Genomic DNA, 26,312 nt, shown 5'->3' with positions numbered 1-26,312 from the left:
GGTTAATGCATTAGGTTGAGGCTGCCATAACCCAGCCACTTGACCTGTAGATCTTCTTGTACTGTCACTCCCTTAGCTTTTAGGAGACACCTCACGTCTAAACCACAGTGCCCTCTGTCCTCCCTTAGTGGGGCCATCGAGAGACCCAAACATGCAGATTCTCAGGGTGCAGAGGACGTGGGAAACTCTGTCCCCAAGACAAGCCACCAGGTGGAAGGCAGAAGGGCCATGAGCCCTTGGCAAGTTTCTGCCACAGGACTGGTTTCAGGAGGCCACCTGCACTGAGCACCAAGAATGGCAGGTAAGCATCCTCAGGCCCCTGAAGATGTGCTTCCGTCCCCAAGAGCAAGCAGGTCACCAGCCCCACATGCCATCACCACCCTGTGTGTTGTGTCTGTGAAGTATGACAAATGCAAATGTCTCTTTCAGTGAATGGACGAGGCCATCTCCTGTGGAGCTAAGTCAAGGTTGTTTTAACTCTTGGTTTGTAACAATTTTATTTTATAGTGTTCAATTACAGCATGTGTCCATGTTGGAAGTTTGAAGTGGTTTTATTCTTCTTATTAGTGTTTATTTATAACTAAAACGTGGGAAACACCATGTCAGGTGTCTGAGTCAGAGAGCTGTAAAGACATCTGGACTCATAAATCCCACCATTCAGAAGTAGGCATTTAATAGACATGTGATGTCTTTAAGATATTAAGTATCTTTAATGTAGATATTTAAGACTAGTATTTCACACAGATATTCGATATCTTGGGATCCTTTTGTTCTTTCCTAAATGTGTGGTTACATGGAAATTTTGTTTTATAAAATGAATATAATTCTAAACATAGAATTTTGTGTTCCTCAAAAAGAAATTGAGTATGTTCCCACATCATCAAATATTACCATAAGTGAATTTTTTTTATGTAATGCCTGTCATGTGCTTTTATTTATTTAAATAATGTAGATATTTGAGAGGTTTTTTTTTTCCCTTAATGTCTCTCACTATCAATAATTCTGAGATGGCATTCTTACATGTAAATATTTGTTCCTTGTTCCTAGCTCTGATTTTTCCAGAAACCCAGAAAGGAAAATCAGTTGTTCAAAGACTTTTTTCCCCCCATTACAGAGGATTGAACCCACTACCTACACCTACCAGGCAAGTGCTCCGCTGCCGAGTTACATCCCCAGCACCCCCCACCATTTTTCTTTTTTCGTTTTTTAAATTTTGAGACAGGGTCTCACTAAGTTGTCAAATCTGGCCTGAGCTTTTGATCCTTCTGCCTCAGGCTTATAAGTAGCTAGATTACAGCGTTGTCCACCATGCTCAGTCTTAAGGTTGAGCTTCTTAACACAAAGGGGACACATTACTTGCCAAAATGATTGTTCAACCTGTGCTTACACTGGCATTTCCAGCAAATAATCCCTAACTTCAGTTTGGCAAACACTGGATATTTTCATTTTTAGCACCTTGGTTCCATTGGTAGGAATGGCCAGGGGGAGCCTCTCATTGACTTAATCTCATTTATTTGCTTACTGGTGAAACTGCTTTTAAAAATATATCTCTGGGGCTGGGGATGTGGCTCAAGTGATAGCGCGCTCGCCTGGCATTCGTGCGGCCCGGGTTCGATTCTCAGCACCACATACAAAGATGTTGTGTCCGCCGATAACTAAAAAATAAATATTAAAATTCTCTCTCTCTCTTTCTCTCTCTCTCCCTCTCTCACTCTCTCTTTAAAAAAAATAAAATAAAAATATATCTCTTAGGCCAGGTGTGGTGGTTCATGTCTATAATCCCATTGATTTAGGAGGCTGAGGCAGGAGGATCACAAGTTCAAAGCCAGCCTTAGTGAGACTCTGTCTCAAAATAAAAAATGAAAAGGGTTTGGGATGGGGATGTGGCTCAGTGCTTAAACGCCCTTGGGTTCAATTCTTGGTACTAAAACAAAACAAAAAACAAAAGACAAACCACATTTCTTAGGTATCTAATTTCCCTCTGCGTTCTCCCACTGACCACTGCTCCCTGGGAGTGGGCTCACATGCACCTGCAGTGGGCCTCCCTGCACACACTTGCTGTGGCTCCAGGGGTGTGCCTTGTTTGTCACTGACTCTTCATTTTGTTGAAGAGCTCCTGGTAGTCAGAGCCGTCTTTCTGCCTTTGCACGGGGTCCTGTCCTATTCTGAAAGCTCTGGCACATTCGCTCTGGTTTCCTGGTTTTCTGTGCTGGGTGCCTGTGAGCATTTCCATCGAACCAGCTGGGGGTGCTGGGGCGCGTCCTGTCACCTGGAGGTGGATGCCGAGTGGCACCTGCCTGGTTACAGTGAGTGTGCCCACCGTTGCCCCTCGGCTCTCCTGCGGCAGCTGGGCTTGAGCGCCAACCCCCAGGTCTGCACTGGAGCTTAGCGTTCAGCCTGCAGCTTCCCTGGCAGTGCTTTCCACGTTCCAGAATTTTCAGGGCCATTCTTATTACTTCCTTGTGAAGTTTGGAGACTGTTGTCATGTTTAGTCCCTGGGGAAGGCCCTTGACCTAGGTCGAACCCAGGTTAGTCGTCTGACTTTTAATCCACGCGGTCTCCCCAGCGTATCTTTCTGCAGGTCACGTCTACCTCAGTGTCTCAGGTTTTACTTTGCTTCTCAATACACCTTTTAGTAGTCAATTTTAACATTTTAACATTAAGTATTAAATATTTAGGGGTACGTGTTTAATATTTGCTCCTTTGAATGTCATCTGGTTTCCCGTGGACTTCACTTCTTGCTGATTTTGATTTATAAGCTGGAATTGACCTGTGCCTGTTATTTGGCACCCTCGATTTTAGGTCTGATGTTTTACTTGGCTTATGTGCTTAGAACGTGGACTCTATGCACTTGCTGCCTGAGCTGTGTTTGTAGTTCCTACTTCTATTTCTGCACTTGCGTCCTTTCTTGGGGTTTCTGAGAGTGGTAAGCAGCAGTAGTTATTTTCTGCGTCTTTGGAAGTCCTGTAGTTCGGGGGTTTGAGTTTGCTTTTGTTTTTGCCGAAGAAATGCACAAAGTAAGAATCAAGGTGTGTTGAGGGCGCTGACTTCCGACGTGGAGCTGTGATAGCTGTCAGAAGTTGTCCCATCCTGTTTGAGAAGCCCTGTGGAATGACCCCTCTGTGCCCCCTGGTGAGATGGAGCCACCTGTTCTGACACACTCGGAGCCTTGGGGGGGAGCGGGTGGGGTGGGTGAGGGTGCTGGGCACCCTACAGGGAGTAGAGCTCTGTGGCCTGGGGCAGTCATGTGTGCACTTCCAGATCACCTGATGCCGTCACCCCGTCCCCCACTTCCTGCGTGTGATGTCCCTCAAGCGATAACTGTCTCATCAATGCTTTCGCTCAGGACTTAAGACTTACAAAGCAACAACAAAACAAAACAGAAGCAACTTGTGTGAGTGCAGTTGAAAGTGCAGAACAGGACTGGCCCCTGGGCCAGCGCATGGGACTCCGTTTCCATTCTTGCCAGGCGCCTTGTGGGGTGTGGGGAGATGTGGGGTGATGCTTTTCAGGGAAACAGCACAGAGCCAGAGCAGGGAGACCTTTCATTTCTGTTTTTTTGTAGAAGCATTGCCGTCCTTCCTGTGCCAGATCACAGTGACAGAATAGACATGAGTCCCCAGAGCTGTCCCAGAGACGTGGGAGGCAGGTGGTTGATGTAGCTGTGCAGGGTGTGACTTCTGTTGGCAGAGCTGCCGAGTGACAGAGAAGTCCTCACAAAGAAGGCGTCCAGCGTGGGATGGAGGAGGCTCAAAGCAGCAGACCCCAGGGAGGCAGGCACAGGGAGGCCACTGGGGGCAAGTGCCCCTGGCAATAGGACCTGTCTTTTCCTAACTCTCCAGAAGGTTCTATAGAAAGAGACCCACTGTTGGGAGGCTGAGGCATGAGGATCCTGAGTTCAAAGCCAGCTTCAGCAAAAGTGGGGCACTGAGCAACTCAGTGAGACCCTGTCTCTAAATAAAATACAAAATAGGGCTGGAGACGTGGCTCAGGGGTCGAGTGCCCCTGAGTTCAACCCCTGGTAAATCCCCACCCCACCAAAAAAAGAAAGAAGGAGACCCACTGTTACAAATGATCCACATGCACAGAGGGAGCTGGGTGATGTGAGAAGACCACCCACCCTGGGGGACAGCCATGCAGCTCAGCCCCTGGTCTTGCAGAGTCCCAGCCCTGGGTTCCTCCCAGAGGAAACAGTGAAGCCAGAGGCTGGGGAGAGGAGCAGAGGGCACCAGCCAGCCCCAACCGTAGCCCTTGGCTTCTCAGCTTGGGGGCTGGCGCCCAGGCCAGGCCTTGGAGGTGCGGCGAAGGCTGAGCTGTGTCTGTCCTCTGGAGTAAGCCCACACTTGCTTATTTACAGGCCTTTTCTCAGTCAGTTTCACTGTTAGCAAGTCCAGAATGTAAAGCTTTATATGTCTTGTTGAAGTAAGCGTTTTCCCATGCATTGCTTGGTGAATAAGCAAACTTACTTGTACACAACCTCAGAAGGAAGGCCCTGGGTCCGGACTGAAACACAGGTTTTCTGATTTAAAATATCACATACTCTGCACAAAATGCACGTACCATTAGCTTGCTTTCCCACATGGTATTGTGTCAAGGACCCTTGGAGCCAAGGTTGGAGGAGGCTTCAAGTCTAGGCCACGGTTGCCAGTAACCCGGAACCTCGTCAGAGTTGGTCCAGCGTGGTGCTGGGTGTGTGCCCAGTGGCCTCTGAAGTCTTGAACGTTTCAGAAGCACTGGGATAGAGTCAACCCCAAGGAGTCCTTGTCCTCTGTGTACTTGATGTTCCACTCCCTTTGGAAGAGGCCCTCCCTGGATGTCCTGGGGCTCCTGGGGCTGGGCGCAGGATTCCTGACATTCTGTGACAGAGTCTCGGGGGACTTGTGATTTTATCATATGCTCAAGGATATCTATCACAAGCATCCAGGCCTTGCCTTCTTTTGGTTTTAGAGAGTAGGAAGGGCTTGGCAGGTGTGATCTGCCTGTGTCCTGCCCTGAGATGTGCTGACCCACTTCCCAGGAGGCGTGCCTAATGGTGGACACGGACACGTGAGGTCCTTCTGCTCTGCTGGTGTGCGTTTCCATAAGTGAGCAGATTCTAGATTAGGAAGGAAACAGATCTGAGCCATTATTTCTAACAGACCCGTGAGAAGTTCAGAGGATCACAGATTGCTGGGAAGAGATGCCGCCTCCCACCTGCTGCTGGCCTGAGAAACCGTGCGCTCCTAGACGCCAGGATCCCTCTGGGCAGGCTTCCCGGCTCAGACTGGGGGTGAGTGTGTGGTTTGTTCCTGATCAGGCTCGGTTCCTTGATGCAGTGAACCGTGCATGAGGCAGATCCGCTGAGCAGGTCCACTGGCTGCACGTCCTCTCTGCCTTCAGCTACTGTCTGGTCAGTAACTTCCTAGAAACCTAGTGTTGTGACACACTGGCATCTGCCACCACTGATCTGTCCACATCTCTGTCTTCAGATAAACTCTGAGCCCGGGAAGCTGTGGTTGATCTGTCCATGTCTCTGTCCTCAGGCTAAATCTGACCCTAGGAAGCCGAACAAGGCCATCACCTTTCTTTCCTGCTCCCCCACGGGTCTTGCTCTGCCCTCGCGGTCACTCTTACATGGCTGCTTTCCTTTGGCTCTTTAGCCACAGGTCTGAATCCTTTGGCCTCAGCCTCCCTGTCAGTCTGTCATGGCTGGGGACGTGTCTGGAGGATGAGTGCTTTGATGGTGTCAGGATGGGGCTTGGGAAGGAGCCGGGCAGTGCTGCAGGCAGCGACAGGGACGCGCTGGAGCGTGGTGGCCACCAGTCATCGTTGGAGGTTCCCTTTGCCCCAGGGACATGGCCCTCATCTGCTCAGCTCCTGCACCGTGGAGCCTAGCATTTGTGGACAGAGAGGCCCGCTGTTGGCTACTTCACCCTGTCCACCTAACTCCCTCGCCAGCTCGGCCTGGACTCTCATTCTCTGGTCCCTGTGACCTTCCCTGGCAGCCCTTTTCAGTATGTTCTTGTCCCCTAGGGCTGACAGGCTCCCTCAGTGAACATCTGCCTCTGCCCCCTAAAGCAGTCCCCTCTGCCGAATCTGCTGTCACACGGTGGCAGGCGTGGAGGGTGAGGCGTGTGGTCTTACCACCTGCAGTGCTGCCGGGCCATGGCCCTGAGCCTGTCCTGGGACCTGGGCCTGGCTACAGGGGTGCAGGAGCCAGCTGGTGGGATCCCCCGCCCCCTCCACGGAGGCTGCAGCTCTTGCTGAGAGGCCTCAGGGCTGAGGATGGACAGGCTCTGTCCCCTAAAAGGCTTGGTGAGATTCCAGGTGACCGCCAGGAGATGTCAGAGCCCGACAGGCTGGGCATGAGTGAGGGCAGGAAGTGGCACTGAGCTCAGGGGAAGGCACTCTCCCGCCCTGCCACCCACAGCAGCCATGGGGCTGGCTTCGGGGTCATCTAGATAGAACCGTGGCTATATCTGGGAACAGAGCCTGTGGCTCCAACAGTGGAGCTGCCCAGGTGACCAGGGACGGCTCCCTTTGGTCTTTGGCTAGCAGTGTGGACACAGGGCCCACAAGGAAGTAAGCCCTGTGACTGTGCCCAACAGTGCCCACACTGTGACTGGTCCTTATGGGGATGCCAGCAAGTGACCCGGAGCACTTTCCCAAGGATGTCTGGACGTGACACCATTACAGGCTTCCCCAGTGTGGTCCAGTCGTAAAAGGGAAATTGCCTCAACAACATGACAAGGCCTGGCACGCAGACCTCAGAGTCAGCCTGAGGGTCAGCCCCACAGTGCGGGTATAGAGTGATAGGACACCCTCCCATCCTTTCTCAACACTGTGTCCCAAGTGCTAGTGTCTCCTGAGAAAGTCGCCGGGTCTCCTGGCGGTCTTACGTGAAGACAGAGCACTTTGTGGTGTTGGAAATGTCCATCCTGCTGATGCCCCTGCCTGCAGCTGCTCTCTGTGGCCCCAGGCCTCTTGTGTCCTGAAGTAGTCTGTGGGGACCTCCGGCTCCTTGTGGGGTTCTGAGGGCAACATTCATCCAGCCAGAGCACATGGGCCTCCAGGTTCTTTGCTGAGAGGTGCTTCGGCCTGGCTATCTGTGGGCTGCCTGCCCCCGTCCTGAATTGTGCTGAGCACTGGTGTTGGCCTGTGGCATTGCTGGGCTGGCTGCGTCTGCAGGGAGGCCCTGGCACAGTGGGGGTTTCCATGTGGCTGCAAGTGAGCATTCGTGGCAGGAGGACTGGGGTGTGGGGCGGTCATTCTTTGGCATGGGGAGCTCAGCGTCCAGGGGTGGCAAGCCTGTGCTCATCCACGGGAGCCTTGCAGACAGGACCAGGGAGAGGGGCCTTCTGCTTATAGCACAGGCCTGTGGATCCTGGGACTGATGGGAACGGTGTCTGGGGCCTCCTGAGGGACACTGGGAAAGAGGCAGATGCACAGCCTGGAAGCCAGTTCTTGTGGTTGCCACTCCCCGGTCTCTCAGCCGAACAGCGAGCCTCTCCAGGTGGGCTTGCTGATCTGGACTTGCCTGTGAACTAAATTATTTGGGAGGGCAAGGGGGATGCCAGGTGCTGGGAGCCAGTGAGTCCCTAGCAGGTGGCAGCCCATGTCTTCTAAACCTGCTCTCTTCACACCGGGCTGCGGGACCCGTCTTGGGGTCCTTCACCTTTTATGAGGCGCATGCTAACTGTTAACACAGATTCCCGGCTTAGGCTGATTTTAGCTTCAGACTAAAGCTGGTGTCTCTCTAGCACGCCTCCATTGTTTACGACTGCTCTGTACCTGAGGACACAAAGGTGCTGTTAGTAAGAGTTCTGTAGAAGACTCGTTTTCTGTTCTCTTTTTAACATTAGAGGTTTGCTTAAGGAGGCTTTAAGAGGAACCAGAACTGACCTCGTTGAATGTAGTGGCCGTACCCCATCCAGATGGGGAAGGACGGAGGTTCTGGGGGCTCAGCTGGCACTCGAGGACTCTGGGCAGATTCAGTAGGCAAGGGCGGGATGGCTTTGAACTGCCTCTCCCACTTCCTGGCAGGGCCCGTGGCCTCCTCGAGGGTGGTCAAGGTGGTGTCTCCGAGCAGAGTCTTGGGGCCCCGTAGGACTGCTCAGCTGTGCAAAGGGGAACTGTGCCCTGAAGCCCTCCACTCTCCCCAAGGCAGGGTCTGTGGACCCAGATCTGTTGCCCCCTAACAACCTACGGGGGCTGCCCCGGCCTGGGGAGGCCCTGCCAGGGGTCTTCCTGGAGGAAGATCTCAGGGGGACTTACCAGGGCTGTCTCCTTCCCTCGGCTTTGTCCTCAGCATGTCAGAAGATGGCTGGCTTACCTTCTGGGAATGAGGATGCCCCAGCAAGGAGTACTCAGAGCAGGCCAGATCAAAAATGCTGGTGCCAGGGAGAGATCGGAACAAGGCCCTAAAAATTCATCAGAAAGTTTGTTGTCTTTCCTTCTGGAAAGCAAAAGGGGTGGTCTTTCCTCTCTCCCACCTCCACCTGTGTGTTCAAACCTTATGATTCACAGGTCGATCAAGTTTGTTTGTACACTGGGTGTCAGTACAAAAAACCCTTTTCTTCCATGGAAACCATATTATAAGAGGTATTATAAATATGAAAAGAATAGGGATGGGGGTGGCTTAGTAATGGAGCCCTAGCCCAGCATGTGAGACCCTGGGTCCCATTCCTAGCCCTGCAAGAACAAACAACAAAATCATCTCACATAAGAAATGATAAAGGTCCAGCCCGCCAAAGCGGGGTCTGCCCATCACGTTGCTGGATGGTTTAAATGGCACCATCCCTTCCTCAGACACTCAGCCCAAGAGGCCTGGCCTGGGTGGGGGTCTTAGTACCTCTCCCAGAGGGTCAGGACCCCTGTGTGGGGAGGGCCAGGCTGGGAGCAAATTTTAAGGACCAGGAAGCCACTGGCCTGGGGCAGGAGCTAGGGCCAAGCGCCCCAGGGCTGGGAGTCCAGGGCAGGCATCATTGCAGGAGAAGGCATCCCACAGAAGACAGGACCCCGGGGGCTTGGGAAGAAAAGCAGGAAAAGGGACTCTAAGGGGAAGCAGGGACAGAGAGGCTGGTGCTCCAGCCCCACCCCCATCTGGAGTCACCAGGCTGCCCATCAGATGTCCCTCCTCTCGCCTGCAGAGTGGACTGCACCCTCTGGCGATCCCACACCAGGTTCCTGGACCTGCTGTGCGTTCTTTCTCCTCCCAGGAGACACCAGAGCCAAAACGCTAGAATAGAGTGTGTCTGCTGAGCTCGGCCTCAGGACTCCGCCAGGCACTTCCATGCTGCCTTTCTGTCCCTTGGTCTTACCATGCCACTCCCAGAGCCTTCTAGGTCCACCAGGATCCCCGCTGCTAAGTCCATTCCCCATGCCAGGCCTTGGCATTGCAGTTCTGCTGGGCACATCCCAGGTGCCACCCAGCCCATTGCAGCTTCTGAAGTCTCTTGTGACCTACTGGGCTCAACTCAGAGGTCTCCTCACACAGTTGTCCTCAACCCTGCTAGCAGGAGTGTGGGTTCCACAAGGCCGTCCTGGCGAGACTTCCAGCACCTGAACAAGCCCTTCCCGAGGCTCTTTCCTGAGAGGCTCTGATGCCATAGGTGATGGTCTGCCTCCACTAGGCTGGGCCTGGAGGCAGAGAGGCCTTGTCTTTTAGTGCCCCATCTGGAGCCAGGCTCCCGAGTGACTCAAGGTGTGTCTATTGGCAGTTGCCATTTTAGCTGAGTATTTGTGTACCTGTTTGCCTCCCCAGAGCCCTGAACACCTTCAGGTCAGGAATTGTAACTTCTTGTCTTTCTTTCAACAGAGTAGAGAGAGAGACTTGTTGGGTTCCTTGGTTGTGCATGCTGTACCTACATGCACATGAGGACATGTGGGTGAGGATATGGATGTACGCACAGGTAATACTAGCGGTAATTTAAGTGACAGGTCAGGCCTGCTTGTCAACACCAGCTGCCAGTCTGGGCATGCCTCCATGAGGCAGGTACAGAAGTATCCCCACAGGTACTTAGGAAGCTCCTTCCTGCCTGGGATGCAAAGTGCATGTTACAGGGCTTAGCGTGGCCTCTCAGTGTCAGCACGCTACAGGGCTTAGCGTGGCCTCTTAATATCAGCACATTATAGGGCTTAGAGTGGCCTCTCAGTGTCAGCTCAGAGCACCTTTTGCTCTGCAACTGAACGAATTTCCCGAGATGCCCTGGGATGCCCTGTGAGCACGTTCTGGTCAAGACCAGTCCTCCTGAACTCTGACAACCTGTTTCAAGTCCTGTGTGGACTCGGCCTCTCCCTGGAGTGATCCTCTGTCTCCTCTGCCTCCCTTGTGTTTGGCTATGATTTATCGTATTGTAAGGTACTTGTTAGGATCTTGAGAGAAATACCAGGACAGTTGCTCTTGGAAGTAGCAGTCTGTTGTTTTCATTGAAACCCACTGAAGTAGGGCTCCAGCCCAGGCTCTTGGAACTCAGTCCCCCCCACCGTGTCACACGCCATCTTCTCTCTAGGCCTTGTCCTCTGGAGGTGACCGTAGAGGTGCAGGTGTGTCTGCTACAGCAGTTCCCTGGGGCCACTGGAGACTGATGTGCCCGGTGCCCACCTGACTCAGCCGAGCAGAAGTCTCCTAAGTGACTCTCCGTGGTCCTCCAGCACAGCTGTCGAGGAAGTCCCTGTGGCTGGCCTCTCTGTAAGCTTGCATCTTTTCCCAGTTCCTCCTCAACACCGTGGTGTGTGCTAGTTCCTGTAGAACCCAGGTCTCTTTCTGGTCACCTGCAGGGGCCATGCTCACCTTTTTACTCATACAAGGGTCTGAACCCAGCAGTGACGTCCTCTAGTGGTGTGTCTTGACCCGTGGTGTGTTCATCACAGGGACGTGAACAGTTCCTCTTCCCTTACCAGAGGGTTCCTGCTTATTCTCATCTGCTCTGATGTGACGAGTCTGGGGTTCAGAAAGTGTTTGAAGGAACCTTCAATTTGAAAAGTGAGATGGCGCCAGTAAAATTGATGCCACAAGTTCCTACCCTTGATGTTTCCTAAGTCACCTGCCTGAGTTCGCACAGGACCTTGAGGAGCTCGTCCCCACCCCCGGCTGCCTGCTACATAGTGGTATGGTCCTGCAGGGCACATCATGGCCCAGTGGCAGGGCCCTCCTCTCCCAGCCCTCACGGTGAGGTGGCGTGTCGGGAGATTTGAAATCCAGGCATCCACAAGCCTTTATTTTAAGGGCAGAACTTGTTTGGCAGCCCAACCAAGGCGAAGGCACAGCCCTTTCCCTTGTCACCTCCCCCCCTCTGAAGCTCCATGGGACGGTCTGCCAGGGGTTCTGCCTCACACAGGCTCCACGTCTCCTCATCGGCGGTGGCACTTGGCTCAGGGAGGGCACACACACAGGTCTGTGCACCAAGGGTTGCAGGCCATTGTTCATGAAGACCCGTGACCATGGGCCTCCTGGCCCCGGGGCTTCCCCAGAGGTCTCTGGTACACCTCTTCTTCAAAGTCACCCCCTCTCTTGGACAGCCTTTCTTTTAATGGTGCTGAGCAGCTACTAGTGACGTTTCAGGCACGTTTCGACTCCCAGGCACAGCAGCCATCCATTAAGAGCTTGGACACCAGCCCCACACGTCCCCAGCATCCCCATCCTTTAACAGGGCCCTAAGTGCTGTCACTCACACACACGTCCCAGTTCATTTGTGATGCAGGTGAATTTAGTGTATCCAATTGGTTGGGCCGTGGGACACCCAGGTGCTTTGCCAGACGTTATCCCGGGGTGTCTGTCGGGTGTCTTGGGTGGGTTTGGTGTTTCACTATGTAACTGAGTAGGTGAGATGGTTCTCAGCTGGCGGGTCTTGCCAAGCTAGTGGAAGGCCTGATTAGAACAGAAGGCCAGCAGGTGGGGGGACTCCCTGCCTGGCTGCAGAGCTGGGCGAGGTCTGAAGCACAGGCTCGGCCGGCCCTTCCACTCGCCACCTACAGACCTTGGCGCCTCGGTACAGGTGAGCCTTCCTGCGCTGCATCTGCCTCGGCCTCTCTGCTGCCTGCTGCTTCCCTGGAGAACCCCGGAACCTGCCGTGCAGGTCTGTCCCCACAGTGAGCTGGGGTAGGACACTGCCGTGCAGGTCTGTCCCTACAGTGACCTGGGGTAAGACACTGCCGTGGCAGGTCCGTCCCTACAGTGACCTGGGTAAGACACTGCCGTGGCAGGTCCGTCCCTACAGTGACCTGGGGTAAGACACTGCCGTGGCAGGTCCGTCCCTACAGTGAGCTGGGGTAGGACACTGCCGTGGCAGGTCCGTCCCTACAGTGACCTGGGTAAGACACTGCCGTGGCAGGTCCGTCCCTACAGTGACCTGGGGTAAGACACTGCCGTGGCAGGTCCCTACAGTGAGCTGGGGTAGGACACTGCCGTGGCAGGTCCGTCCCTACAGTGACCTGGGTAAGACACTGCCGTGCAGGTCTGTCCCCACAGTGAGCTGGGGTAGGACACTGCCATGGCAGGTCCGTCCCTACAGTGACCTGGGGTAAGACACTGCCGTGCAGGTCTGTCCCTGCAGTGACCTGGGGTAAGACACTGCCGTGCAGGTCTGTCCCCACAGTGAGCTGGGGTAGGACACTGCCGTGGCAGGTCCGTCCCTTCAGTGACCTGGGTAAGACACTGTGAAGACAATTACCAGACCCGAGGACAGGGAGGACTCGCCAAGAAGGAGTCTGCGGTGGGGCGAGCATTCCAGGTCTTATTCTGACCTCTTGATATTGCTGGGAACAGCTGGCCTCCTTGCGAGGTACTCTGCTGTCTCTGTGGGTCGTCTGTAGCCTTTGCCACAAGCCTAGTACTTTACTAGAGGCCTAATACTTTATTAAAGCCTTTTGAAGACACACAGACACACAAGGAAACACAATCTGATTTCCCTCCTTTCAACCTGGGTGACAGGGAAACTCTGAGACCAGATGGTACCTCCACTAGAGTCCGGCTGGAGGAGGACTGCGGGAATTCTGCCCAGCCATTCCCTCCATGCCCATGAACAAGGCCTCCGTGCCTTTTGACCAGAGTGTGCCCCCTTCCCAAGAGACATTGTCTGTCCAGCCAGCAGTGTGTGGGGCAGGCAGGCAGGCCAGGGCACGGGCGGCTGGCTTTGGGCTGCTGGGAAAGGAGGCATGCTTGGCGAGGAGCACTGGCTGGGGCCTGTCCTGAGAGCCTGGGGAAGTGGTGCGCACCGAGTTCATGCCCATCATGCCGCCCTAGCAGGCCCCGGACCTGCCCCAGCAGGACAGACGTCCTTTCATGCGAGCACCCAGCAGGGTTGGTGCAGTTTGGTCAGAGGACTTAGGAAGACTGCAGACTGTCTGGGGAAGCGAAGTTCCCTCAGGCAGAGCGTTCAGAGTTTGTTCCGCGGATTCTCCTTGCACCTGTAGGCCGAGTAGCCGCCCCCACCCCAGTCTATTCCAGGGAGCCTGGCCACCTCCTTCCCTGGGGTCAGTGGCAGCCCCACCGTCTCCTCAGCCACAGCTCCCTGCTGACCCGGCTTCCTTCTAGGATGCAGGTGACTGTGCGGCCAAGACCAGTGGACTCAGAGGTAGAGAGGGGCACAGGCGGGTGTTTTTCAGGGGTTCACAAATAGTCGTTGCCCTGAGGTCGAGTGTGAGAGGAACCATCGGGGCTCCCCAGGCAGCAGGAGTGAGGCTGCCACACCAGGGACACCACAGTCAGCCCGGAGGAGCGGAGCCCTGTGCTTCAGGTGTGGCCCTCCTGCCCTGCAGGTGGAGGCCGCGAGCCACACAGCCTCTGGAATGTGCTGGGGTGAGGACTCCTGTGACAAGGTGCCTCCTGATGCCTGCCTGGCACTCAGAGACCTGGGTCCTAGACATGCCTTCAGTCTCAGCCGCCGTGGAAAGGGATGGCTGGGTGAGAAGCCAGGATCGCTGGCCCAGGGGATTGCTGTGTCCTCTTTTAGAATAAAGAAATCTCAAATGCTGATGGTGGTGGGGCCTCCTGGAGGTTGCCTGAGTAACCAAGCCTGCAGGATCCTCTTGTCCCACCTGGAGACTGCTGTCACCTGTGCAGAAAGCAAACGTGTCCCCTAGGTTCACACTCACTCCTGGTTCAGGCTGTTACAGAATGGGAGACCAGATCACTAGAGAACCGGGCAGTTCTCCGAGTCGTCCACTGAGCTCTTGTTTTCTCTGTTACTTGAACGGCATTCTTGCTCCTCAGGAAAGAGGCCTGAGCTTGACCCTTGAGTCATTCCCAAATCAGGTTTCCTCAGTTGGCAATTCATCTTTGTAAAACTCATGGCCTTCTTCGTGAGGCGGGCTGGACACACTTGTGATCTGTGCAGTGCTACGATGTGCAAGGCAGCTCGTCCTCGGCTCCGCGTGAACCAGCCCAGGTCGGCTTTCCCAGGTGAGCGGTGGGCGGCTCTCAGTGTCCAGACAGCAGGCTGGCTGAGCCCGCTCCTGCACCCATCTCAGGACTCAGGGGAAGGAGGCTTCCCCCTGTGCTGGAACGAGCGCCCTCCCTCCTGCTGGCATGCACACGTCTCTCTTCACGTGGGACCAGGCCTCCTGACTAGGTGGTGGTGGTAGCTCAGAGTGTTTCTCTTTGCCTCCCCAAACAGGATGCACATCCGGAGTTGGGAAGAGGAACAGAGCTGGAATAGAAATTCCTCTGGGATTTCCAGCCAGCCAGCAGCTCCTAGTTCAATTGTTAATTCTTCTTTGCATTGATTTTCACAATAAAAGGAGGCAGGTGAAGTTTATATACCACCTTCAGGTTTATAAAATTGGCCCAACAACCTGGGAATATGAGGATTGAAACTTCAGTTAAAACTTGCATGATCTAGTAAAAATTTATAGAAATCTTACTTATGGGAAAAGGGGTATAGTTATTTTCTGGTTAAAAATTATTCTAAAAATTTAAAGTATAATAAGAAAAAATGTCACTCTGTGGGAAGAAGTGGCTGAAAGTTGAACTTATGAACTGTATCAGTGGCAGCTGCTCCAGATGCCCTAGAATACTCCGTGCTCTCCCAGAAGCACATGCCTACACCAGCACACCCCAGCCCTGCTTGGGCAGCTGCTGGTGAGGCCCTCCTGAGACCCCAGTGCAGTTTCCCGTAAGCAGACTTTGACCTACTGTCTTTGTCAGCAGGACCGAGTGCTGGGTAAGACCCAAGGACGCGGTGCGGATGCGTGTCACAGTGGGGATTCGCACCAGTGTTCCAAAGCTGTCACTCAGGAATGAAGAACAAACTGGAAATATCCAAAAGCAGATGATAGTGGGCTGGCTTTCTTTTTCAAATGAATTACTCGGATTGTAAATGACAGAGAAATTTGTCAAGTCTGTTTGAACAGCACCCTGTGTTTGGCTCAGCACCGAAGTCCTCTAACAACAGATGAGCCAGTGTGTGCTGAGGCTCCTTCCTGCTCTGCCCGGTGCTGCCTACTCATGGAGTACCAGTGACAGCCTTTCCTTATAAATGTTTATTCTAAGTACTGTCTTACATTGGGAGGTTTAACCCAAACCCAATTGAGAGGACACAGTACTGGATACCTGTGGGTATGAGTGCAGCCTAATGGTGCAGCCCTCACCAGCAGGCTGCCCAAGCAGTGGCCAGCTGCACGTGTGCATGCGTGCGTGTGTGTCTGGGAGAGCATGGAATATCCTGGTGCATTTCTAATGAGGATGTTAAATCAGGCAATTCTGCATTAGCGTGTGGCCTTGTGTTAATTAATGACAGTGAAATAATTCAGTTCACATGCAGCCAGCACAGGCCTTGACTGCAGAGTTGGCAGTGCCCTTGAGCTCCCTCAGCTGTTGCCAGGACCCCAGCCTGCACCTGCAGGTCAGGCTCATGGGTGGAGTTGGCCCATCTTGTGTGCCACAAAAACCAGACCTGGCCTCCTTTGTGTTTAGAGCATGATAGGACCTCAACTTGGCATTCAGAATGGCATCCTCAGCGGATGGTTTCCTATCCACGTTTCCAATCACTTTTTCTAGTGTACCATCCAGAACACCCGAAACCTTTTGGGGTCTTCCCTCATCACCAGAGTCTCACCTGCCAAGGCATGCGATCTCCATGGGGCAACAAACCCAGCAGGGTTGCATATGCTGACGCAGTTTGCCAAACCTCAAGCTAGGGTAGGGTTTTGAAACCTTCAGAATATAATTTCTTTGAGCTTAAAAATCATGTCTAATGCAAACCGGCTCCAAGGGTGTGGAAAGTTGTCATGCCCACGTCCTGCACCATATGCAGGGATAGTCTCATCGAATTAGTAAGCTCGCACTGCACGGGGGCTCTGCTGACAGGGCTTTGAGTTCTGCATCCTGTGCAGCGCCGGCTGGTGGGCCTGCGCCACCCTGCAGCCATTCTTGGATGTTTTCATTGAGCCTGTGCACGTGTTTTTGGGAAGATGTCATGTGCTTGTGCTCTGTTAGGGAGAAAGGGGCACGACAGAGTGGAGTAGGCAGAGTGCCCTATCCGGAGGAGTCGGGGAGTGGGAGACCCACCTTGCATGTAGTCCTGGCACAAGCCCTGTGTCTCCTACAAGGGGACCCAGGCCAGGAAGCCTCTTTCTCACCAAGAGCCAGGTGACTGGGCAGCAAGGAGCGAAGGGAGGTGGAACCATCTGCTGTGGAGTTTTAATCGGCCAGATTCTTCGTGGCCCCTGCAGTGGGTCTTTAGATTCTCTGTGCTTGTTGAATAACAGTGGAAATGCTGATCTTAGGAGTGAGCAGTGTTGTGAGATGGTCCAAGGGGACACTGCAGTGTAGACAGATTTCTCACACCTCTTGAAATTCTTCTGTGCTCATGATGTTTGGAAGTCTGGGCTTTATGGCTCATGTTGGCAAAAGCTGATGTGTATGGGTCTCAACATGAGCTTGCTCCATCTGCAGCCTCCTTCTGAGCCAAGTTCCCCAGCCCCGACAGGCCTGCAGGCCAAGGGTAGAGGGCAACATGACTTCCGGTGGGCTGGGGGCCATTGAGCGCCGTTAGCCACATCCACGGCCAGGGCAGCTGCCCGACGGCAGTCTCTCTGAAGACTGAACCGATGATCTGCTTCTAGCAGAAACTGAAAAATGTCTGGTCCGTGGAGTCTGGACAGAAATAGTTCTCTTCCTCTGCTCGAGCACCTCATTTACACATCCGCCTCCCGTCAGGAGTGCTGTTCCTGGGGAACCTGCTGCAGACCCCCAGCAGCCACACCTGACACAAGCGCCATCCACTGCCTTGCCAGTGGCCAGGCGAGCCGATGATGATGCTCTCGCTCGTATCTGGAGAGCTGTATGTCCAGTTGTCCCATCAGCTGTAGCAGCCGTAGTCCCTGATTTCATTTTAAACAAGTGCTTTCCTTTCTTTAATGTTCCCAGCAAATTGATCCCCCCACCCATTCACACACCTCTCCTCCCAGGAAAACCCCCATTAACTCCTGGCCACCTACCCTGGGGGGAGGCTCTTTCCACATCACCCAGAGGGCCATTTTCCATCTGTGCTCTGGTTGGAGGTTCTGTGTTAATGCAAAAGCTGAATTTTGCAAGTTGAGCATTAAAATTTTAAAATCTTTAATAATATCTAGTCATCATTTTTCACTAATTTTATCATCTGCCTTCAAAAATACTATCTGGATTCTTTTCTATTGTTTTCTATCACAAATTATGTGGTATTACTAGTCTTTCAAAATCACAACTACTTTTGCCTTGACTCTCGTGTTATGTCAGTACAGCTGGGGTGACCGCAGTGGGTGACTCTTGGACCCCACAAGGACAGCTAGTAGTGTGGCTTTAGTTGGGTACGTTTTCGTATATGGAAGATTGCATCATCTTGATTAGTTTTATATTGATGGAAAAGAAGTTTGAGAAACAAAGGAAAGCATATTAATTATTTATATTCTCTGCTACTACTTCTAATTTCTTTATGTGTTTTCCTGCAAAACATTTTAGATGTCATAGTAGTACTAATGGACATAAGATTTATTTTACTCCTTTAAATCCTATAACAAAGGATTTCAATATTGCCAAACAGACTTCAAAGTCACTTTTTAAGCATTAAAAAATAGTAATTATAGGGTCACAGAAATCTGCAAAAAGCAGCATGGAGAAGACCTCCTAGGTCCCGTGTAGCGGGAGGCCGTGGTGAACCAGGGCTAGACACCCAGTGCCGTTGACAGGCCCGACTCAGGCCCCCCAGTTCTACACGGGTGTGTGTGGGTCTGCACTCCGCCCCTCCCCTCAGCCATGGACCTGGATTCCCCATGGTTCTGCGTGTCATGAATGTGGCCAACGTGGAGCCACAGGTCGTGTCATCTTGGGACCGGCTGGTCCCTCAGTGCGGTTCTCTGGATGTCTGTGTGCCGGCTGTGCCCAGCTGCAGGTCATCCTTCTGCTGCACCCGTGTCCCTGGCCTGCTGTGCCACCATGGACCGCCACACTGGGACACGTCTGGGTGCCCTGTGGAGGCGAAGCTGCAGTAAACACTGGTGTGCCAGGTGGGGAGGTGGCGGGTGCCCTGGAGTCGGTCGCCATGACGTGTGCTCAGACACGTGTGGCTTTATAGGGGAGCCGCCAGACGGTTGCAGATTGGCCAGTCCCCTTCACATCCAGCACGGAAGGCCCGGGCTTCTCTGCATCTTCACCAGCATTTGACGTTGTCACTGCTTTTAAATCTCAGTTTCTTCCTGAGATAAGGAAGGCCCTGGCCCAGTCCTTGTTTATTGTCATGTGTGGTGACATCTGTGACCACTCTTGCTTCTGCAGCCTCTCGTGCACTGAATCACCTTTCTGGCAAGAAAAAGAAAAGACACCGGGTGCGTGAGAAGAGGGAGCTCTGCCACGCACTCGCAAGTCTGCCCCTCCAGGGGTCCCACCGCATGAGCATCATCAGGACGGATCTGTTCACCAGGCAGGAAAGCAGATCCACAGAGTGGAGGAGGCCTTCTTTCCCCTTCTCAGTGTACTGTGTCACGCTCCTGAAATTTCAGAGCTTGCATCCGCTGTGCTGACACTCCAGCAGCCTTTTCCATGCCGGTTTCGGCCCTCTCCCTCCTGCTCCCTCCTCTTGTATTCTGGGACAGACTTATTCTTAAATAAAGCCAGCCCTGCCTTACCGCTCCCCAGCACGTGCCCCGTGGCTGGCCTGATTCCTGCCCTTGATGCTGCTGTTCTTGGTGGCTCAGCCTATATTTAGCCCTTCAGAGACATGGAGCTTTCTGTAGGATGGTTTTCTATTGATTGGATGATGCGGCTGGCCCTCGGGTTTCACTGCACCTTCCTTCTCACCAGCGAAAGTGACACGTTTGCTGAGACTCGTAAGGGGCAATTTAGAGAGCAGAGAAGACCCTGGGACTCAGCAGCTACTACCTCTCCAACATTCCCTGGGCCCTGGCCAGAGTGGAACCACGCATGGATCCTGGCATCACAGTCTGAATTCTAGCTGCAGCTCTGCCCTGGATCCTGGCACAAGATACCCAGTATTTTAATCAGTGTTTCATCCCTGTGACCAGTTAAATACTCAACAAGAACAACTTAAAGGAGGGAACGTTTATTCAGGGATCTCAGTTTCAAAGGTCTCTGTCCACTGACAGCCGACTCCATTGCTCTGGGCCGGAGGTGAGGTGGCGCACCATGGCTGAAGGGCGTGGGGGAGGGAAGCCGCTTTGCTCGAGGCTGCCAGGAACCAGCGGGAGCTGGGGGGAAGATGCACCCTTCCAGGGCAAACCTCAGTGGCCCACCTCCTCCAGCCAGGCCCCACCTGCCTAAGCTGCCATTCAGTCCTCTCAAACTAGGATGGACTGATAGGCAGCGGCTCTCAGCGTGCAGCCGTTGACTTCTGAACACCGCTGCCCTAGTGCAGGAATCCTGTCCAAACCATCAACCCGACCTGTCCAGAAGAAGAGGTTCCTCTGGTCCTGTGTGTTTGCATGTGTCAGGGCCCGTATGGGTGTGGGGAGACACCTTAGGTGGGCACAGAGGCGGACTTTGTCCTGGTTTGTTCTTACAATGGGATGCAGCTCCCAGAGGACTCATTTTCTGCAGGGGTGGACCAGAAGTCCCCTGGGGCAAGCTGTGGGAATTGTCGCCAGTTCCCCTGCCCTGGGAGGCTATGAAACCAGCCTCGAGCTTGCTAGGTGTCTCCGCTGTCCCCCAAGACAAAGTTGGCCTCCATGTCATCCTCCCCTGGGCCTAGAGTCTGCGAACCCAGCAGACCCTCTGGGTGGTCCTGATGCAGGTGGCACCGTGGCTGTGCTGAGACCTCTGAACAAGATGTCCTTGGATGAGCAGGTCCTGTGTGTGTACCATGAAGAGTGGCTCCTGGTGCTCCTTCCCTGGGCCTCCACGGCATGGTTGGCCTCTGGCCTATCTGAGCTGCAGGAAAGAGTGTCATAAGTCTCATCAAAATCAGGCTCGCGTCTCGCTGTGGCCGCATGCCCTGATGTCTTAACCTCAGAAGCAGAGCAGAGCTCACCCACAGACTGTGGGTACAGCTTTGAGGTGTTGTCCTTGTTTCTGTATTTTTATAAACAAACCCTGCAAACTTATTCTATGATTTTCTGAGAATTGATATCCTGCATGCAGCTCTGATTTCTAGAATGACCTCTCCCTTTTTTTGGAAATAAATCTTAACACTTGTCTAATTTTTATTTCCTATATTTTTATCAATACTCTCCCACAACTTTTAATTTGCATTTTCTTTTCATAAATATTATACTTTTAATGACATGAACAGCAGATGATTCAGAACAGGAATTCCCTGAGGGGGCGACTTTGACAGGGAGAGGTCCAGCTCCTGAGACTTGCTGTGGGGGCTGTTCTTCCAGCTTTCCAGCCCCTGGGAGCACCTGCTGAAGCTGGTGAGGCAGTTCAGCCTCAGGACTCTCGGATGATGCTCCGCAGGGATTTTGGAAGCATTGTCGTGACAGTGTCCGTGGATGGACGTGGTTTAAACTGTTCATGTCTCTAGCTTCTTTCTCACATTACAACCTTTTGGCATCTTCGCCTGTGGGGCCAGCACCTGGTCATGGCACCCGCTTCTCTTTCCATCACTCAAGTTAGTTTAAAAACACTCTTCCCAGGCACTATGCTCAGAACCAAGTGTAGAGTGCCCGTGTGGCGTGGATTTCGGAGCAGACTGTTTCCCTGGGGGATGGCGTGCACATCGCGTAGTGTTCTAGGTGGAACGGCCTGCCTCACCAAGGAGAGGTCACAGATGTCACTTCACAGTGAGGCAGGAACCGTTTTGTTCTCGTGGTCCTTTAGGTGTCCAGGGACAGAGGGGAGCAACCTGGCCGGGGGCCCTCCTGCCTTCTCCTGCCCAGCTGCTTTCTGTGGACACTGCCCTGCTCTGCCCTGCATCACCACTGGGTTCCCTGAGCTCCAGTTTTGTCTTAGTTCTTGGGACATAATTAGGTGTCCTCAAGCAAGTTCAGACCCAAACGTCACCATGAACTCAGAACTCTGAGCTCTCAAATGGGACCATGTTGGTTCTTTTTTCTGTTGCTAGTTGAGATTCTGTTGAGTGGTTGGTAGAGACCTTACTGATTTTAAATGATAAGTTAGCTGTATCAAGGTATTATCAGGAGAGAAATCTGGAGTTTCAAATGCCGTTCTAGGAGATGAAATTTTATTTGTGCTTGGGGTCCATTTTCTGTAAACCCTTTGACAGCAAGAATGTGCACACATCTTGTAAATGCTGGTAGATGTTTGCATTTAAATGTGTGATTTGAAACGTTAGGGCCATAACTCAAGAAGGTACGTGGCTGAGATCAGGGAAGCAGGGGTGGCCTGCGGTGCTGGTCTGTGTTGGCAGGAGCTCTGAAGCTGGCTTAAGAGTGTGGCCTGCCAGGGGCGGGGGAGGTGGCTGGCATCAAGAGGAGCGGAGTTCATGGCTGATTCCCCAAGGGCAGGCACTCGCCTTGGTGCTGCCAGGTCCGGCTGGGCAAGCCTGCGGGATGGCCTGTCCCTCGAGGCAGCAGCGGGAGGATGGTGGCCGTAGTGGGGGAGGGGGGCTTATTTTTTACTTGTGATTCTCCAACCTTCCAAAAGAGCTCCTGAAGCTCACCCGAGTGCTGTGAAACTGGCCTCAGGTAGAGACCAGTGTGGGAGTCCAAGCCTCTTTGGCCCGTGTCCCTGGCCACTTTCATTCTCCCTCCTGCCCTGAGCCTCTGGACAGCATCACATCTGACTCTGGTTCAGCAGTGTGGCTACTCACGTTCACATTCCCACTGGAGCCCAGAGAGATGCACTGAGGGGACTGTGACCTTAGGTAAGGCAGGGCTGGGGCTGTTTAGGAGGGAGGTTGGGATTCTGGACGACTCACATCACCCCCCTGCCTCTGTGCTGTGGGCAGAGGACGTCTTGACCCAGGGAGAGGGTTTTGTAACAGAAAAGGAGCATCTTATTTAAATGACAGATAATCTTCCCAGTTCCTTCTTCCAATGGTGGGTCAGTGGCAGAAAAAGATAGCATATCTGTGCCCAGCGGGCGTAGGGTTGGCTTTGGGCTTCTACAGCCACCAGCAGGGCTTTCCTTGTGGATAGGGCCGTGACACACCCACAGCCCCAGGGCCCCTGCTGACTGTTTTCCCTATTGTAAGTTGGAAGAGCTCACTACCAAACCTGGAGCTTCCTGTGGCTCTGGTGACCCTGGGGTTCAGAACATCTGAGCTACAGTGCTGGGTTGTCCTCAGAGCCACCACCCAAAAGTGTGCTGTCAGCAGGGAGCCTGCTAGCACCCCAGGGTTTTACTTATCTGTTCAAGAAGTAAACCCTGTGTCTTGTAAGTGAGCTTCTGTAGACCTTACAACCAGCCAGAGAGAGCTGGGGCCAAGAAAAGAACATTGTTTTTACCAGAGTGGCAAATAATCCCCAACCATGTGGAGATCAGGAAGCTTCCAGCAACTGTCAGGATGGGAAGCAGAGCGCACAGGCCCTTCCCTTCTCTGCTCTTGCAGTTCCTGGAGGGAAAGCAGTAGCCTTAGAGGTGATTCAGATTCTAAGGCAGATGGTTGCTGCTGGGGTTTCATTTGAAGCACAGGGAAGAGGCGTGTGGCTGGACAGAGAGTCCTGGGCTGGGAGCGTGAGGAGCAGAGGTGCCCTCCGCAGGACCGCGGGACCTAGGTGCCCAGGGCCCCAGGCCTGCTCTGCATGACTTCCTCGTGGCTCTCTGCTGTGTCACTAAAAGCGCCTTCCCCCGTGTCCAGGAGGCCGGGAGGAGCCTCTCGGGGCGCAGAGATGCCCTGGAGAAGAGAAGGCTCCAGTCAGGAAGCGGCTGCTCTCCGGTCCTCACCTGACAGGGGCACTGGGCAGAAAGCCCACCTACCTGTGCAAGTGCCGCCCGGCATCTGTGCCTGGGGCAGCTTGGCATGAAAGTGACCTCTGCCGAGGCTTCATCTTAAAGATGGAGGTTCTTTTTCCTACAGGACATTCTTGCTTCTAGATTGGAGAACACTTTCTCACTGCTTCTAAAATATAGTCCATAGGGTGGCAAGGAAGCATTCATCACGTCAGCTGTGTCAAGAACATCAGGGATAGTGTGAATGGGGAGGAGAGGCGACCAGACCATCTGCATTTCACCAGTGACGTCACACGTGGGAACCTGTCCGTGCCCTTCTGAGCACAGCGTGTAGACACTGAACCGACCCCCTAGGCTGTCTGTTCTGTGGCTGCTGGTCACCCCAACCAGAAGTTTTGCTCAAATTGTTAAGAAGAATGGGTTTCATTGAGACTACTTGTACATTTCCCAGAGGGACTGGTAAGACCAAATGACAAAACTCCCTGCAGAAAAGAAACAATCAGAGGCTCACATGCCAGCAAACTAACTGGAGATGATTCCGTAAAGCCGCGTGGTGTCACAAACATCCCTCCAACCCGGAAGTCCGTGGCAGAGCCAGTCACAGTGACTGCAGCGCAGGGAGGCGCTAGGGCAACTCCCAGGGACCCTGCCCCTGTGTCACGGTGTACTGCTCTTCTCCGCAGGAAGAAGGCATCGTGAAGGAGATCGACATCAGTCACCATGTCAAAGAAGGGTTTGAGAAGGCCGATCCTTCCCAGTTTGAGCTGCTGAAGGTTTTAGGACAAGGGTCCTATGGGAAGGTAAGTTCAGCTCCCGGATGGGTGCAAGAGGGTCTCACTCCTGAGCATCAAGGACACAGGGGCCACACCTGACAGAATGAGAATTACAGATGGTCCCAGGTGACCTGCAGCCTGTGCCCATCAGGGAGTTGTGTCCAGTCGGAACCGCCTCCCCCTCAAAACCATGGAGCCTGGCCTCCCCAGCTGCTCCCCAAGGTTCCGTTGGTCACCAAGGGGAGCGGGGCAGTTGAGCTTGAGCCAGAGCATCTGTGGCAGTGCATCCTAACAGCTAGCTTTTTAAACAAAGCTCAAGACAGTAGAATAAGAGAAGGAGGAAAAACACCTCTCTGGATTGGCCACATGACATCCGGAAGGCTGGGGCACAACTGGCTCCCTTAGCCTCCGAGCAAAGCTCCTTTGCCTCTCAGAGTGTCTCCCCTCCTGCAAGATGGTAATGGGCCCCACCTTATGTGATTGGCAGCTGCTGCAGCGTGTGTGTAGCCAGAACTGATGGCTTCCTTTCTTCTTCCACCTCCAAATCACAGCAATAAAAACTGATTTCTTCCAGGAAATGAGAAAGGCTGCGTTTCACTTGGGCCACGTCCAGAGACGGCAGATGCCAACAGGTGCTTTCACTCGGTGGCCTGGGGTTTGTTCCCGGGAAGCTCTGGCTTCTCTGCCCCGTGGAGTGAAGGGTGGATGGCAGGCCTGGCCTGCCGTGCCTAGGGAGCCCTCTCCTCCAGGGAAGGGGGGCGGCCTGGCCCTCAACTACTTTCGTGTGGCCTGTGGACGTCCACCAGACCTCTCCAGCCTTCCCCTGACTTTTTACTAAAATGCAATCAGCTTAATCCCACTTAAGGGTAGGATTAATAGTATGCTGATATCTGAATAATCTCTTACAGACCACATAAAGTTGTTTGCAGAGATTTATCTTTTGTCATGCTGATGAAGTAGAAGGACTTTTCTCTTTTTCTTTTCTGCTGGGTAATGTGGTGAGGAATGTGTTTATTCTGTTGCACATCACCAGTATTCGGGCCATTTTGGTCTATAAAATGCTATTTACTACGGCTCCCGTAGTGTTTGTGAAGCCTCACTCTGTAAATAGCCATCATGAAAAGCAGAACACAGAGCCTGTTTCAGGGGACAGCTCAATGTCTTGCCACTGACCAGAAAAATAGGAAAGATTATTTCTCGGAGAAATGTGATTTGAAAACATAGACAAGGGTTCTCTTCATTTTGCTGCCTTTCCGAGGTGCTGCCCACGTGTCATTTCATGAGTGGAGTCAGCCTTTGCAGGCATGGGCCAGAATTGTCTTTGCACCAGCGCAGCACGGACGAGGCCTGCCGGGTTTCATGGCTATGGGTGACCAGCTCTGTTACTGCTGGAAACACCATGGGTGCGACAGCCCCATCCCAAGAGGAGCACTGAGTTCCTGGTGACAGGGAGACAGGAAAAGCTTCCTGGGCCCCGGGGAAGCAGACCAGTGCTCCAGGTGTCCAGTAGTGCCTGACTGCAGAACCACCACCCTTAAATACCCTGGTTGGAAAACTAGTGTATTAAACACGAAAAGAGAAAAGCTTCCCAATTCCTTCGTTCAAACTTCAAAGTTTGAATTTTAATTTTGCTTTAAAAAGAAACCCTTGGGGGGGCTGGGGTTGTGGCTCAGTGGCAGAGTGCTCGCCTAGCACATGCGAGGCCCTGGGTTCTATCCTCAGCACCACATAAAAATAAATAAATAAAACAAAGGTATTGTGACTATGTACAACTAAAAAATTAAAATAAAAAAAAAGAAACCCTTGGAAAACAAGTAGAATGACGGCCTTTGGCAGAATCCCCCTGGAGCGCTGACCCCCGTGATATGCCACGCTTGGCCTTCCTGGCCCTCTTGTGAGTTCTCTTGTTATAGACATGCGTGTCCTCATGATACAGAGAATAACTGAGTAAGTTCAGAGGGTCAGAGAGGAGAAGCAGAAGGAGACAAGCCCCTCAGGTGGGTGTGCCCTAAGGTGACCTCGATGGCCAGCTCAGTTCTCATGCCTGTAGCTGAGAGCCAGCGGTGGCAGCCAGGCCAGGCCAGGCTGCAGGACAGGGGAGCAAGGCTCAGGCCCCCTCTGTGCACTGAGTGGGACCCGGTGCAGGAGGCTGGTCCTCAGAGCTTCACTCAGGTTACTGGGAAGGAAGCAGAGCCCTCGCGGGAAGCAGCCACGGTCAGTGTCTCTGCGCTCGTCCACGGAGGCTGTATTTTCCATCCAAGCAACAGCAGCAGGCG

The 26,312-nt window shown here is 53.2% G+C and overlaps 1 protein-coding gene across 4 annotated transcripts in view; it reads left to right on the top strand.

Moving 5' to 3' along the window:
- RPS6KA2 (ribosomal protein S6 kinase A2) overlaps positions 1 to 26,312 on the top strand; it is a gene marked incomplete at its 5' end in the record, with an annotated part of 317,911 nt that overhangs the window by 212,988 nt on the left and 78,611 nt on the right. For all 4 annotated transcript variants that reach the window (XM_081296228.1, XM_081296229.1, XM_081296227.1 and 1 more), the window contains one exon: positions 23,947 to 24,063. In XM_081296228.1, coding sequence (XP_081152354.1) covers positions 23,947 to 24,063 — 117 coding nt within the window. The remainder of the gene's footprint in view (positions 1 to 23,946; positions 24,064 to 26,312) is intronic.

The sequence above is a fragment of the Spermophilus citellus genome (assembly GCF_964194105.1).
Source record: "Spermophilus citellus genome assembly, chromosome: 5".
In the NCBI taxonomy this organism is placed as follows: domain Eukaryota; kingdom Metazoa; phylum Chordata; class Mammalia; order Rodentia; family Sciuridae; genus Spermophilus; species Spermophilus citellus.
Note: the sequence above shows the minus strand (reverse complement) of the source record. Positions and strands in the feature narration are given on the sequence as shown.